General features: G+C 43.1%; 1 protein-coding gene across 2 annotated transcripts in view; it reads left to right on the forward strand.

The window, feature by feature from the left end:
* SMARCD3 (SWI/SNF related BAF chromatin remodeling complex subunit D3) overlaps positions 1-14,712 on the forward strand; it is a 71,381-nt gene that overhangs the window by 15,477 nt on the left and 41,192 nt on the right. For both annotated transcript variants that reach the window (XM_082309236.1, XM_082309237.1), the window contains exon 3: positions 223-265. In XM_082309236.1, the coding sequence (XP_082165362.1) occupies positions 223-265 (43 nt within the window). The remainder of the gene's footprint in view (positions 1-222; positions 266-14,712) is intronic.

Genomic DNA, 14,712 nt, shown 5'->3' on the forward strand with positions numbered 1-14,712 from the left:
CCAAGATGCATAACAGACAGCCCTGATTTGTTCTTAGCTAACTACCTCCCTAGGCTGCTGAGAGAAGGGGTCCTAGGTCCTGGGCATGGGTGAGACCCTTTTGCTGATGCATGCACAGCTGTGCACCAGCATGTGGAGATGTCAGGATAATTTAGCAGGTGGCCTCGTTACTCCTAGATCTGTCACCATGGTAACGTGTTTTTTTCTTTAAAAAATGTACAGTGCCAAGAGGAGGAAGATGGCTGACAAAATTCTCCCTCAGAGGGTGAGTCGCTTTCATTTCCTATTCCCTTCACAATCAGTTCAGCATCTTAGTGTAATTAGAGGGATTTTAGAAAATACTTTCACTTTTTGTTTAAAAATCTAATTAAAAAGTAAGTAGGCAGTGGGTGAAAGTCTAGAGAGCAAGGCTGGGGCTGGGGCTGGGGGCTGGGAGTGTGGAGTGCAGCCCGGCCTGTCTCGTCCTCGTGCACTGGGTTAGCCGAGCCAGCACTGCCACTTACTGGATGGACAGTGGTGCTGGGCTGCGAAGTACACGACTTGGCGCTGGGGCCCTCTGGGTCTTAAGGATGTTTTTGATCAATTTTTGAGGCTGGCCAAAAGCTGGTTCAGAGCGCAGCTGTGCCTGGAGGAGATGGGCTTGTTCTCTGGTCTCTCTGGCCCAGTAGAGCTGCCAGGTTCTAATTTTTGCGGCTGTGTCCTAGTAGGACTGAAGTGAACCTGTGTAAACAACAGAGTTCAGTGGGCCTGCATTGTCCGGAGAGTTATTAATTCTCTTATCGCTGGCGATATGTCTAGCTTTTGGTGTCTGCCTATGCTTGATCCTCAATGTTTATATCTTCTACTTTCTTTTTAAATGTTGGAATTTCTTTCCGCTCCCCTTCTCTTTCATTATTCCCAGACTTTTCCTTTCCTGTGCCCTCTTCACTACAGTTCCCCCAAAACCTACTTGGTCCCAAAAGGCAAGCTTCCTTAGTCTTCAAAACACACACCCTCATCACATCCTAGTCCCAGTTTCTTTGGCTTCTGGTGCTTTTTCTGGGCTCAGAATCCCTTTGAGAGGGGTGTAGGTCTCCCCGTCCTTTTCAGGTCTACCTCTCCACTGCTAGTGTAAACCCAAACTTGCTGGCAGCCTCCAGGTTCTCTTCTGCGACATTCCACAGGTACCTAGTGCCAGCCGTCTGAGGAGGTGAGCCCACTTTGGTACTTCTGATGTCATATTGTCACTTCTTTTCTTGTAATTCCTGCCACCCTCTGAAAGCACAGCCTCTCACAGGTCAGCCATTAGTTCTCTCATGCTGCTCTTTTGAAAGGACTAAGCTACCATTAAATCCAGACCTTTGAACTACTTGCAGCCTCCATGGTGTTTGTGTTAAAGCCTCATTCCTGCTCTGCTTGGAGTCTGTACTTTCTTAGAATGAAAGCTACATTTCTTGTGCTGTCAGTTCTGTCTGTCCCACACAAATTGTTTTCACAGACAACTATACATTCTGTATGGTGAGGCTATTGCTTTAAATATATGTCCATTTCAAGGCTTTTTTTTTTTTTTTTTTTGGTCTGGTGCCTTTATAAGATAAAAAGGTCTCAGAACAGAGGTAACCAAACTTTTTTGGCAACAGAAGATTTGTGCCTCTGTTCATCAAATCCATGATAATTCTTTAATAGGTAGAGCCTTATTCAAGTATATCAAAAAGCTATACAGATGCTGGCACCTTTCAGAACCATGCTGGCACCAAATCTTCTGGCCTTTCAGTATCTTTGTTGCTGCTAGCCAATAATTTTAACTGATGGAGTGATAAGGCAACACAAATTGCTAGAATTCTGTCTGCAGTGGAGTTTTTATCAGTGCAGCTGGAGTGCCGGTATTGATGATATGATGTTGTGTCTGGATTAAGGTACTCCATTAGGCTGCAGTCAGGGTGTCAGAACCTCCTTACACTCACCGTTCATGGGATGGGAAAATGCTGTGTGCATCGGTGTCCTGTCAAGTGGAAGATTTGCACTGGTGGCTGTGGAATGCACACGAAACGCAGGGTAAAACTTCCAACTTTCTGGAGCTACTTCCAGCCAATCAGCATCTGTTACCCACAGATTTTTTGCAGGCTCTTGCTTGTGTTTTCTGGGAACTGTGAAGGGGAGAGGGGAAGATGTTAAATACATTTTACCCTGGAAAACTGTCTTATGTAATAGCGTTACTTGCTGTGATAGCCAGTCAGGCAGTCGGCACAGATAACCTGCTGTTGGACTTCCAGGCTCTCTGGTCAAGCCTGTGCTATAGTGCTGGAGCATATTGCTAGTTAGGTAGGGTTGCTCAGCTGCTACAGTTCAGCTATTTGAGAAGGATTTAATTTTGAATGGATATAATCGTATGAGAAAGTTCAACCTAGCAAACTATTACATGTAGGAAGACAGGATTATGGAACTGCATGGGACCTCCTGACACATCCAGTCTGGTTCCCTCTGTCAGGGAAGCCACGACACAATTGCTGCCTCAAGACTAGTTAGGTTCCTTACTTCTGAGATACTTTAGATCTGTCAGCTTTTTTTTTTTTGCTTTTTTTTTTTCCTTTTTGATAGGCTTGGCAGGGCAATTACTTTTAGCTTGCCAAGCAAGAGGGGCTCCCCACAATTCTAATCCTCTAGTCCTTCATTATATCTATTCCAGGTTAAATTCACCTCTTTCGAACCTCTTTAAATCCGCCTCTCAGGAGACCAGAACTATACCTAGTATTACAGATTATTAGTATCACCAGTGCTTGAATGCCACTAATGCATTTTTATCTCTACTGGAAATAGCTAGTGATGCAGATTGGGATCACATTTTATTTTTTATGGCCTTACCACATTGATACAGCATATGGTCATTCTGTGACTGACTAGTAGTCACAAGTATTTCTACTTTCTATTGTTTGCAACTGATGAATTCCCATATTAGAGCAGGAATTATCGGTAATGACGCTGAGGAACATGGTCCTGTGCTTTGTAATGCTATATTTCATCCCATTTCTATTATACAGTTCTCAGCTTCCTTACATTCTCTGTACTATCCTCTTGCCTTGTATTGACAGTGCCACCCAAATTTGTCATTAAGTTTTGTTAGCATACTTCTCCTTTTTTTGCTGGAGCTATTAATGAAAATATCTAAATAAAATCAGTGTCAAAAATGGTCCATGAGGTACTTCCTGCTTAATACTTTTTTCTATGCCAGTTCTTTACCACATATTGTTCTTGTTGTAATCCCCATTTTTCAGTCTTAAGTAGTGGTTCCCTTTATGACTGTATGTCAAATGCTTTACTTAAATGCAAGTCGATTGGATCTACTGCATATCTATTGTCTAAAATGCAATTTTAATGAAAAGAAAGACTTGGTTAAGCCCAGACTGACGTACTGTAATGTAATAAGGCTTAGCATTTTTTATAGTATATTCAACATTAACTCCAGTTCTGTGCAGCAGGCTATACCCAACCCCATTTTCTGTGCCTCTGGATCCTTCCGCTGTTCTCAGGTCACTGAAACTGTCATTCAATTTTGGAAAAGTTCATAGGCATCTTCATTCATAGCTAGGGACCTAGATCTCTGGAGCTGATGTGGCCTCTGTGACCCAAGTCTAGCAGTTGTGCCTCAATTTCAACCTTGGGTCACAAGGTCTGTAGAGAAACATGACTGCACATCAGATTGCGCCTCTTCTTTCTCCGGGCCTTGTCTCCTCATTGCTTCTGGTCAGTGTCTTATTTTGTCTTGGTTCTGAGTCACTACATTTTTTCCCAGGCACCGTGACTGTGATTCACTGTTCTGTTTCTTCAGCTTCCTTGCCTACCCATTCTGATGCAAGAATCTCAACTGAAAATCATTCTGACTCCATAGCTGTGTGGCTCTGCTTTTCCCCATTTAACTTGCTGAGTGGAGTGCAACTTTGAAACAGCAAACTGCTTCTCCTTCAGTGGCATGCTTGTCTCTCAGTATTGGCTACTGTTCTGACTGTGCCCCAAATTCCCCTGAGGACGTTTTGTCTAGCTGTGTTGATAGGTTTTTGTACAGCTGTCATCTCCTTTTCATCCTCTCTACTTCATTCTCCTTTACACAAATATCCAGTTAACTCTGGCTGCTGTTCACTGACCACCATATGAGATTCTCTGCACAGATCCCATACCATAATAGCTGTCCTGTTGTCGTTTGGTCACTGCATGGCTGTTGTCCACCTCTTTCTCCATCTGAGCCAACCAGAGGTGAGGAATGCCTGGTTCTGCTATTCACTCGTAAGAAAGAAATGGTTAGGGATATGATAATCAATGGCAGCCTTGGATGTAGCAGCCGTGGAATAATGAAGTTCAAGATCTTGAAGGGAACGAGGAAGGAGAGTAGCAAAGTACAACCCCTGAACTTCAGACAAGCAGAGTTTGGCTTATTCAGGGAACTGGTAGGTGTGATCCCATAGGAAGCAGCTCTGAAGGGCAAAGTGGCTCAAGGAAGCTGGCAGGTCTTTAAGGACCCTCCAAGCACAAGAGCAGTCTGTCTTGATATGCAGGAAAATGAGCAGATTTATGAGGAGCCCAGCTTAACTAAGCAGGGAACTCACAGTGGAGGTCCCAACAAGGCAGTGTACAAGAGGTGGAAGCAGGGACAGGCTACAAAAGAGAAATTTAGAAATGTTGCCTGGGCATATAGGGAATGGTATCAGGAAAGTCAAAACTCAGCTGGAGTTGAGATTTCCAAGGGATGCCAAGGGCAACAAGAAAAACTTCTACTGTTATAATAAGTAATAAAAGGCTGACCAAGGAAAACGCGTGCCCGATGCTGAGTGGGCTGGGTGATATAGTGACGACAGAGACCGAGAAGTCTGAAGTACTCAAAGCCTTCTTTGTCTCAGTCTGCACTAACGATGTCTCCCATACCTCTGTGATGAGTGAACATGTTCAAGAGGAACAGCCAGCAATGGACAGAGATTGAGCCAGGGATTATTTGAGAAAACTTGACGCATACAAGTCCATGGTACCCAACAGGCTGCATCTGAGGGAACTGGCCAATGTTCTTGCAAGGCCATTCTCTATCACCTTTGAAATGTTGTGGACATTGGGGCAGGTTCCTGATGACTAGAAAAAGGCAATTGTTGCACCCATCTTTGCAAAAGGCCAAAAGAACAGTCCAGGGAACTGCAGACAATTAGCCTCACTTTGGTCCCTGGGAAAATCATGGAGCAAGTGCTCTTTGAAGCACATTTCTGGACACGTGAAGGACAAGAAGGTAATAGGGAGCAGTGAGCATGGATTTACCAAGGGTCATGCCTGACCAGCCTGATTGCCTCCTCTGATAAAGTGACTGGATCTGTGAGCAAGAGATAGCAGTGGATATAATTTACCTTGGCTTTAGCAAAGTTTTCAACACTGTCTCCCTTAATAGTCTTGTATCCAAGTTGGGACATTTTGATCTAGATGGGTGGACAACCATCTGGTTGGATGATTCGGCTTAGAGGGTAGTTAGTAGCTAATAGGTTGCACTCTCCCAGGAAGACAGTGACAAGCAGAGCACTGCAGGGATCTATCCTGGCAGCTATTCAGTTTAGCATCTTTATCAGTGACCTGGAGGAGGCAGTGGAGTGCTTGCTTATAAAATTTGCAGATGACACCAAATCATGGGGTGGGGGGAACCAGTCAATATGCTTATGGACAGGCTGCCATTTAGGGGGAGCTGGACAGGCTGGAAGAATGAGCCAACAGGAACTTTCTGAAATTCAACAAGGTCACATGCAAAGTTCTTCCTTGGGAAAGTGGGAGGCAGTAAGCTCTTGCTGGGGCTGCCTGGCTGGGGAGCAGCACTGCTGGAGAGGCCCTGGAGGCCCTGGTGGACAGTATGCTATGCGTGAGCAAGAAGTGTGCCGTGGCAGCAAAGATGACTAACAACATCCTGGGCTGCATGAATAGGAGCACAGCCAAGAGACTGAGGGACTTGATTACCCCTCTTTGCTCAGTACTTGTTAGCTCACAGCTAGAGCAGTGTCCAGTTTTGGGACCCACAATTCAAGAAAGACACTGGTGAACTGGACTGAGTTCAGCAGAGGGTTGTCAGGTTGGTCAGAGGGCTGGATCAGCACATGAGGAGAGGCTGAGAGAACTGGCCTTGTTCAGCCTGGAGGAAGGATGGCTCTGAGGGAGCCTAATAGCAGCTTGCCAGCTCCTAAGAGAGGATGGTCAAGAAGATGGAGCCAGGCTTTCCAATGGAGCATGGCAGGAGAGTGAGAGCCAGCGAGCATAAGTTGAAACAGGAGAGGAGCTGGCTATATGTAAGGAGAAACTTTTTCACAACAGGACAGTCAAGCATCGGAACCCGGAGAGGTTGTGGGATGTCCACCCTTGGAAGTTTTCAAACCCCATCATAATCTCATCGTTGACCCTCCTTTGAGGAGGATGTTGGACTAGAGACCTCTCAACATGCCTTCAAGCTGGTACCTGTGATCCAGCTGCTATTCCATAGAGCATCTCTAGCAGAAATCTCCAGAAATGTTGCTTTCATATGCCATCTGACTCCCTGCTCTAGAGTTGATGCTTTTCCATGCTGATTGACTTTGTCATCACATCTCCAGTTGGTTCTTTGGACTGTATGCCTCAGAGGTTTGGCAGGGTCATAGATGCTGCCTGGCCAATGAACATAAAGGAGCTACTGAATTGCTTTTGCTACAACTTTGAGAATAACTCGTAAGGACTGCTCATAATCCTAATTCATAGATGTGACCTATAGCCTTCTTTTAGGTAATTAAACATTCAGATATAAACAGCGTAGAGCTTAGGTACTTACATGTATTGCTTCTATCTGCCCACATTAGTCTGTGCTCATAACTGATTACCATGAGTGGATGGTGAAAGACTTGCTTAACTGTTGCTTGTAGTGTTGCAGGATCTTTGCATTTTTGAATGGTATCTGCATGTGGCCATGAAATTCAGAATGGCACAGTCTTTAATTGTTTTTGCCGTGTTACTGGACTGTGTTACTGGCTCTGTGGTAGCCAGTCAGAAATCCTCTCTGAAACACTATCTCTTAGGGATCAAAATTAATTAGGGTTAAAATTTCTAAGGAGTGTCAGCCCTTAGCTGTCCTTCTTTGACCACCATAGAAGCCTCAACGGTAGAGACACTTTTGTCAATAAGCTATAGGCTGACGTTTCTTAGCAGGGAAACTGTCCAGTAGCTGATAACTCAGACTTCAGTCATTGTCACTTGTAATATACAAATGCTGGCTTCTGAACACTCTTTCTGAAATGTTGAGGTTGTGTGCATCTGCTGTAGGTAGTAAAAAAATTGGCTCAGGATCTAATTGAGCTTGTCAGACTTAAGGGAGCAAGAGGTCTTGGTTTTTGTTACCTGTCTCAAAAATGGAAATTATAGGCTACCCTAATTCTAAGGAAGTTGCCAAATCTCTATTTATGAGTGTCTGATGATTTTTTTTTTTTAAGGAAATTGCTAAAACTGTTTTGTTTGTCTTGCTCAGGTAGCGAAGAATGCAGCTCCAATTGTTATTTCCTACCTGAAATGGATTAAATTCTATTTATTATTTTTTCTAGGACCTTTAATGATAGCCAGCTTTCACCTGGAAAAAAATATCAATCTCAAGGGCACGCTCTTCTGTATATTGGGGTTTTTTTTACCATCTTTAGTTTAAACTAAAATTAAGGTACGCAGGTGAAAGCATGGTGGCTGTCTGCTACAGACAATCTGCCAGAAAAAGAAGGAGACAAAGGTCTTCTTAGACATCTGGAGGAAGCACCATGGTTGCAGGCCCTCAGACCCATGGGGGAACTTCAACCGCCCTGACCTCCGCTTTGAGGGCAGGAGCACTGGGCATAAGCCCTACAGGAGATTCCTGGATCGGACTGGTGACAATTTCTTGACACAGATGATCAACAAGCCAACAAGGGGAGGTGCTCTGCTGGACCTGTTACTCACAAAGAAGGAAGAACCGGTTGGGGGATGTGAGGGTTAAGGGCAGCCCTGGCTGCAGCAACCATGAGATGGCAGAGTTTGCGATCCTGAGAGAAGTGAGCAAGACCTGGATTTCAGGAGAGCAGGTTTTGGCTTGTTCAGGGATCTACCTGGAAGGATCCTATGAGACAGTGGGGATCCCTGGAGGACAAAGGGGCTCACGGAAGCTGGCTGAACTTCAAGGGCAACCTCTTCAAAGCAGAGGGGAATGATCAGACCAATGTGCACAAAGTTGAGCAGCCCTGGCAGGAGGCCAGCAGCGTTAAGCAGGGAATTCCTGACTGGCCTCAAATGCAAAGAGGGAGTGCATGGAGGTGTAAGCAGGGATGGTCTACCCAGCAGGAACAGCACAACAGTGCCCGAGCATGCAAGCATGAAATTAGGAAGGTCAAAGCTCAGCCGGAATTGAACCTAGCAATGGACATGGCGGGCAACAAGAAAGCCTTCTGCAAGTGAATCGGCAGCAGAAGGAAGACTAAGGAAAACCTGGGTCTGGGTCTCGTTCTGCTGCTCATGTCAAAAGCCACGGAAAAGGCCGAGGCACTCAGTGTTGTCTTTGCCTCCGTTTCTCCTGGTAAGTCCTGGCCTCAGGCCTCCCAGGTCCCTGAGCCTACGTCAGAGTCAGGGGAGCGCGGCTGTTCAGAGGGACCTCGACAGGCTGCAGAAACAGGACGCCAGTCCAACGTTGTGAAGTTCAACAAAGGCAAATACAAAGTTCTGCTCCTGGGACAGAATGACGCCACGCAGTGGTACAGGTGGGCATCAGCTGGGTAGAAAGCAGTTTTGCAGGAGAGGACCTGGGGGTCCTCATGGACAGCAAGCGGAGAATGAGGCTGTGAGGTAAGCCAGCCGTGACAAAGGTCAGCTGCAAAATGGGCTGTATTAGCATACGTGTTGCCATCAAGTCAAGGAAAGAGGCTGTTCCTTGCTATGGCACGCTTGTGAAACTGCATCTGGTCTTCTGGTCACAGGACCAGAAAGACGTGACATTGTGGCGCGAGGCTCGCAGAGGACCACCAGGATGTCTGGGGGCTGGAGCACATGCCCACCAAAAGAAGCTGCAAGAGCTGCGTTTGTCCAGCCTTGAGAAGAGAAGGGGGAAGGGAGATCCTATTGGGGAGTGCAGCTGCCGCATGGGATGGCGAAGAAAAGACAGAGCCAGCCTCTTCTTGGAGGTGCACAGCACTAGGATGAGAGGCAACAGAAACTCACTGCAGCATGGGCAACTGACTCTGTATAAGGAACTGTTTTTTTCTTTTTTTTTTAAACTGTGATTGTCCAAAACATTGGAACAGGCTGCCAAAAGATGCTGTGGGATGTCCATCCTTGGTTGGAGGTATTCAGAACCTGACTGGACAAGGTCCTGAGCAACCTGATGCAATCTGAACCTGTTTTATGCAACAGTTGGTCTGCATGACTTCCAAAGGTCCTTCTGATCCAAATTATTTTGTGATTACTGAGGCTTAAACAGTTGTCTACCCAAATCATGGTTTTGCCAGATACTCAGTGAATCATTTGTGTGTTTGACGATTGTTCATCAATATAAACCCAGAAATTCAGACTGATTGTTCCCTGGATGTCGGTAACTTTTGTGCTTGTCTTCTGTTGGAAGCAACTGTGGTAGGTGCTTCTGATATGGCTTGACTAGCGAAGAAGTACTGACTGCTTCATCACTGAAGGCTTGTCGAGATCAAGGAAGGCTGAGCTGCATATAGAGTTTTTTCCTAGCCAGCAGTACTCCTATCAGGGCTCCACTTGAAGTGACTCAAATTCTTTCTGAATTCAATATCCTACAATGTTAAGTTTGTGGCAGAATGGGTTATACTCTGTCAGCAGGAAAGATTTTATACATTCAGTCATGCTGGAGGTCAATGAGGCTGACAGAGATATTTCTTAGGTTTGCTTGTGTCCACACTTCACCTAGGCATGCTAATGAAAACCCAAACAACCCCCTTTTAGAAAACTGTCTATGCCAAAAATGCACTTCCCAGATCCTACGTTTTCTGATGGCAGAAGTCACAGAAATGATTACTTTTTTTTTTTTTTTTTTTTTTTTCAAAAGAGAGTAATCAGGAGCTAGCCTGTTTGCATTAGGAGAATATTGGAGACCTATGTTTTGTAGTCCATTTGTGTAGTGTTAAGAGCATGGGAGATGGCTTTGCTCTTTGCAGAAATGGGAAATTTTACATCTCTTTCTCCTTATGTCTCTGATCTCGGCTGTGTCAGTGGCAATGAGTGCAACTCAAGAAAACTTCTATCTCCAGGTTCAGCTCAGGTTTTCCATGGCTGACACTGATTTTTTTTCTGTCATTTCCTGTCAGTATTCTGTGTGTTCTTTATGATCTGCATACTTGTATATCAACTCCTAATAGTTGTATTGAGAGGTCTATTTAATTTTACTAGAGATTGGCAAGCCTTCTTATGGAAGACTTTGGGAAAAAAAGAGCACATGTTTGATCTTCTGGGAGGAGAAAAAAAATACTAATTTATTTTTAGTGTTGTACAACTAGACAAGCTGAAGTCTGACCCTATCATGAGAACTTACTGCTACTTTGTTTTGGTTTTGTTTAACTTCTACAAGACAGGCCTGAGGATTTACTTGTAAGTAAGAGCATATGTATTTAAAATCACTAGTGATGAAATATTCTCTGCAGTCATTGTTGAATTTTTTCAGTGTTTGGCTACACTCACTCCGAAGAATTTTCACTTTCTTTCTAATCTGAACTTAAACAATTTCAAGTTCATTGTGTTGTCACTTTGATAGGCAGAGAAACTTTTTTTTCTTTTCGTGTAGATAGATACATACTCATAAGTGAAGCGAAATTAATTGGCTTTATGGAACCTTGTATTATAGAGGATGCTTTCCTGTCTGCTAATCGTCTCAATAGCTTTTCTCAGAATTTTCGTGAGTTTGTCGGTAGATTTCTTCATTTGTGACTCTGGTGCTCTTTTAGTGATTATGCTATTGCCAAGCATGGCGGTAATTGTAAAATCCTTAGTCTTGCTCCATGTCTTCCTGCTCGTGTATTTAAGAACTGCGCTGGCCTGTTAGGCTACAGTGGTGTTCTGGGCTATTGTTTCCTCCCCTACCATTTCCTAAATCCTTTCAAGATTTCCCTGCGAAACAGTGAGAGTCTGCATGCTGCAGCTATGTCCTACATTCTTTGCTTCTAGGTTTTTTGGGTGTACAAATACCTTTAATAATTTGTATTGTTTTCTTTCTCCCAGTTCACCACGGTGTAGATCCGTATCCCTTTATTTCTGATTTCCCCATCCTGTGTCACTTGTAGATTCTGTTCTTTACGTTCAGGTTAAATTATAAAAGCCCCAGAACCATTCCTTTTCTTTATACCTTACGTCTTTGTCTGTTTGTTGCTGCTCATGCAGATGACTGCATTAACTTCTCCACAGTGAGTTTCAGTCACTTTCCTCAGTAGCGATGGTCTCATTAGTACCCACCAGTACAGATAAATCGCTTGCTTTATTGTGCATTCCACTGTGTTTGTTCAGTATTGCAACTCATCTGCCACCATGCAGCTCGGTCAGCAAACTCAGAAAAAGCCTTTTCTGAAGTGTCTTACAGTCTTTTCAGGTCATGATTAACTAAAAATTGTACAGCTTTTAATGCATTTATGTCTCTCTCTCTCTCTTGTCCTTTTCTGAATCACTTTAATAAAAATGCCAAGTCAAAGTTGTTGAAAGATGTAAGGTTTCATGTGTCACTTGGCCATGATGAAAATGGAATCTTACTGCTGCTTTTCAGCTTTTTTGGGCAACACATGGCCAGTATTTGCTTTTTATCTATGTGTCACTGTGAATTCCTCAAAAAGTTCTTGTGAAGGATTGTATTCCTAAGGACCACTTGAAAGTCTAAAATACCTGTTTGCCTTTATTTTTTCCATTATTTCTGACATCTTTAAGGAATGGATGGGACATAATTTTCTTGCAGAAGTGATACAGCTAGGTCTCTTGATACTTAGAATAATAAATTCGGAATTCACATGATGCTTTTAGTACTCTTCCAGCCACAGCAGGAGTTAGCTCGGAATGGACACATGAGATCAGTTTTGACATAATGTGTATCTTTGTCTATAGCCTTGGAGACCGAAGCAGAGTTGTTTCTTTGGTGTACTTGAGAGAGTTTAGTCTAGATTTAAATGTCCATGAGTCTGCATTTCATAACTGGGAAGTCTTCATGACATTCTGCTTAAAGCATTGTAGGGAAATCGGAGTAAATCTCTCTAAATCTTGCTTGTATCTTTTAGCTGCATATACCAGGTTTATCTGTCCTGGTTCCACATTTCATCTCTGCTTTAAATCAAAATATGACTTAACTCTTTGGTTTTCTTCCCATAACTCTGTGGCTATAAACGGATAAATATGTTTTGTCACGAAACTCTCTTACTTTTGCTAATACTTATTTGATAATGAGATAGCCAGAATAAAGATAACATTCTAAATAAATTTACAAATGCACCGTTCCCTAACACAATTGCATTATTAGGATGATGGTGGTTATGATGGAGTTCTGGCTAAGTGAGGGATAGGACTAGGAGTTAATGGGATGTCAAAGTAAAAAAGAGAGGGGAGAAGTTTTTGAATTAGAACACGATTTTTTGAGGGTTGGGAAGGGAAGACTGGGAATTCCGCCTCTGCACCAAGGATTACTGGATTAGATTACTCTGCTGCAGGTGCAGAGAAGGAGGGGAGAATGCACTTCTGTTGTTTAAACAATATTTTTCTTATGTTCTTCTCTCTGGTCGAAAGCCGTCAAGTCCAGTTAGGGTTCACTCACAGCCCTTCATTTTCTTGGTGACAGGCAGACAGCAAAATATAAATTCAGAGTTGGGAAATCTCTCTTCCCCTCTGGAAGGTTTTCCTGCTCTCTAGATGAGAAAGGATCTTTTTGTTCCACGCCAGGGCTTCTCTTAATCTCTCTGTTAAGTTTTACATTCTTTGAGGAGATCCTTTTGCCTCTACCTGAGTGAAGACATCTGAGCACTTTGATGCTTCATAGAGCCATGTGCAGCTTTGTAAAAATTTAATCTTGTTCAACAAGCCTGCCTTTTTCTGAAGAGATCACAGGATTCTTTGATAACAGAAATTGCATTGATACTGTTGGATTTCTTCAAGACATTTGATCTGTTATCAATGACATCTCAATCTTAGAGTATAGGTAAGCTTATTGGTTACCTTAAATTAAAAAGTCCCTCACTGTCAATTTGGAGACATATCAGTGAGTGAGTCATCTCTAGTGGGACCAGAAAGATCAGTTCTTGGCCCAGTGCAGTAGAGCTTTTTTTTTCCCCAGTGTCATGCACAATATGTGAAATTTGATGGTAAAATTTATGGGTAAGATGAATGGAACAGTAGATAAACACAGGGAGAAGGACATTTATTGCTACAAAGTATTATCTGAATTGCCCAATAAAGTGGTCATAACACAGCAAAATTAGTTTTTCTGCAAATAAGTGCAGTAAATCTCTAACCCAGGAATCTGGCAGTACAAGAGTCTGTCTTGGAAGGTAGTGATTCAGACATGCTTGAAGCAGATGAAGTTGACAGAGCACAAGCAATAGTTCATTCTTAGTCCTGCCTCTCTCATACTTTCTTATACAATATTTGTTCAGACCAGGAGGAGCTGGTACATGTCCTGTATAGTATAGGCCAGACAACTTCAACCTATTACTTTTGTATTGAATTCAGCAGAGGCACAGGCATTACGATACTCCTGTTTCCATCTCCTACTGGCAGTGTTCCTCGAGGTTTCTGTTTCACCAGAGCAGCAACCAGTCACCTCTTTCCTTAGTAATATTATTTCTGCTTCATACATAGTGATCATATATCCTTTTCTCAAATCATCTAGTAGATAACTGAATTATTGTACACTCAGAGCAGTTGTTTCCTGCATGTGTACTTGTTCTGAAGATTGACACTTCTATTTCACATCATTGTATAATGATAAGATAAATGTTTCTTTCAGCTGCAATACAGATGCAGAAGTGTAATGGGCATGTATCAGATCTAGCGTTAACTCCATGTGACAATTCAAATACGTTATCAAGTTTTACTAGTTTGACTTTGTACCACCAGACCTTACAAGTGGCTTAAAGTCAGCATACTTTCTGCACCAGGTACTCTAGCCATTTTGCCAGAAACCTGCAGCTGATTTTGATCAATGTTTTCAGTGGAATCAGCTACTCTCAAGTCTGAAATGGTGGCCTCAAATGTGAAGGAAGGCCACCTCTTCCAGAATTGTTCTTCTCCAGCCATGCTATTGGCCAAGTAAAAGATTTCTCTATCTCTCAACCTTACCTCTCCCATAGCCTTAGATACTTCATCAGTAACAATACTACTGTTAACCTATTTTGAATTGAGGATTTCAAAAGGTGGATTATCCCTGACTTGTTTGTTTGGTAAGGACAAATTAGCCATTCCTGGTGGCTACTTCTAGGTCTGAAATAAGGGAAGGACAAAGATGAACTGTAGATCTTAATTTCTTGTTTTCAGAGATGTTAAGGTTGGTTAGCCAGTGTTCTGGAAGGTGGAGTGTCATTACTGGGTTACATCTGGCTGTATAAAAAAAGTTTGCTTGAGTAGCCCAGCTTTATGGAGAGTCCCTGTTGCTGAATGGCTGCTCTGTTCTCATTTACATTTGGTCAATGTTAATGTCCTTCACAGTTTTTGATTTGGAGATATCCTTAAATATACATAGAGGATATTAGATAGACTAGCATTTCT

The sequence above is a fragment of the Platalea leucorodia genome (assembly GCF_965183815.1).
Source record: "Platalea leucorodia genome assembly, chromosome: 1".
In the NCBI taxonomy this organism is placed as follows: domain Eukaryota; kingdom Metazoa; phylum Chordata; class Aves; order Pelecaniformes; family Threskiornithidae; genus Platalea; species Platalea leucorodia.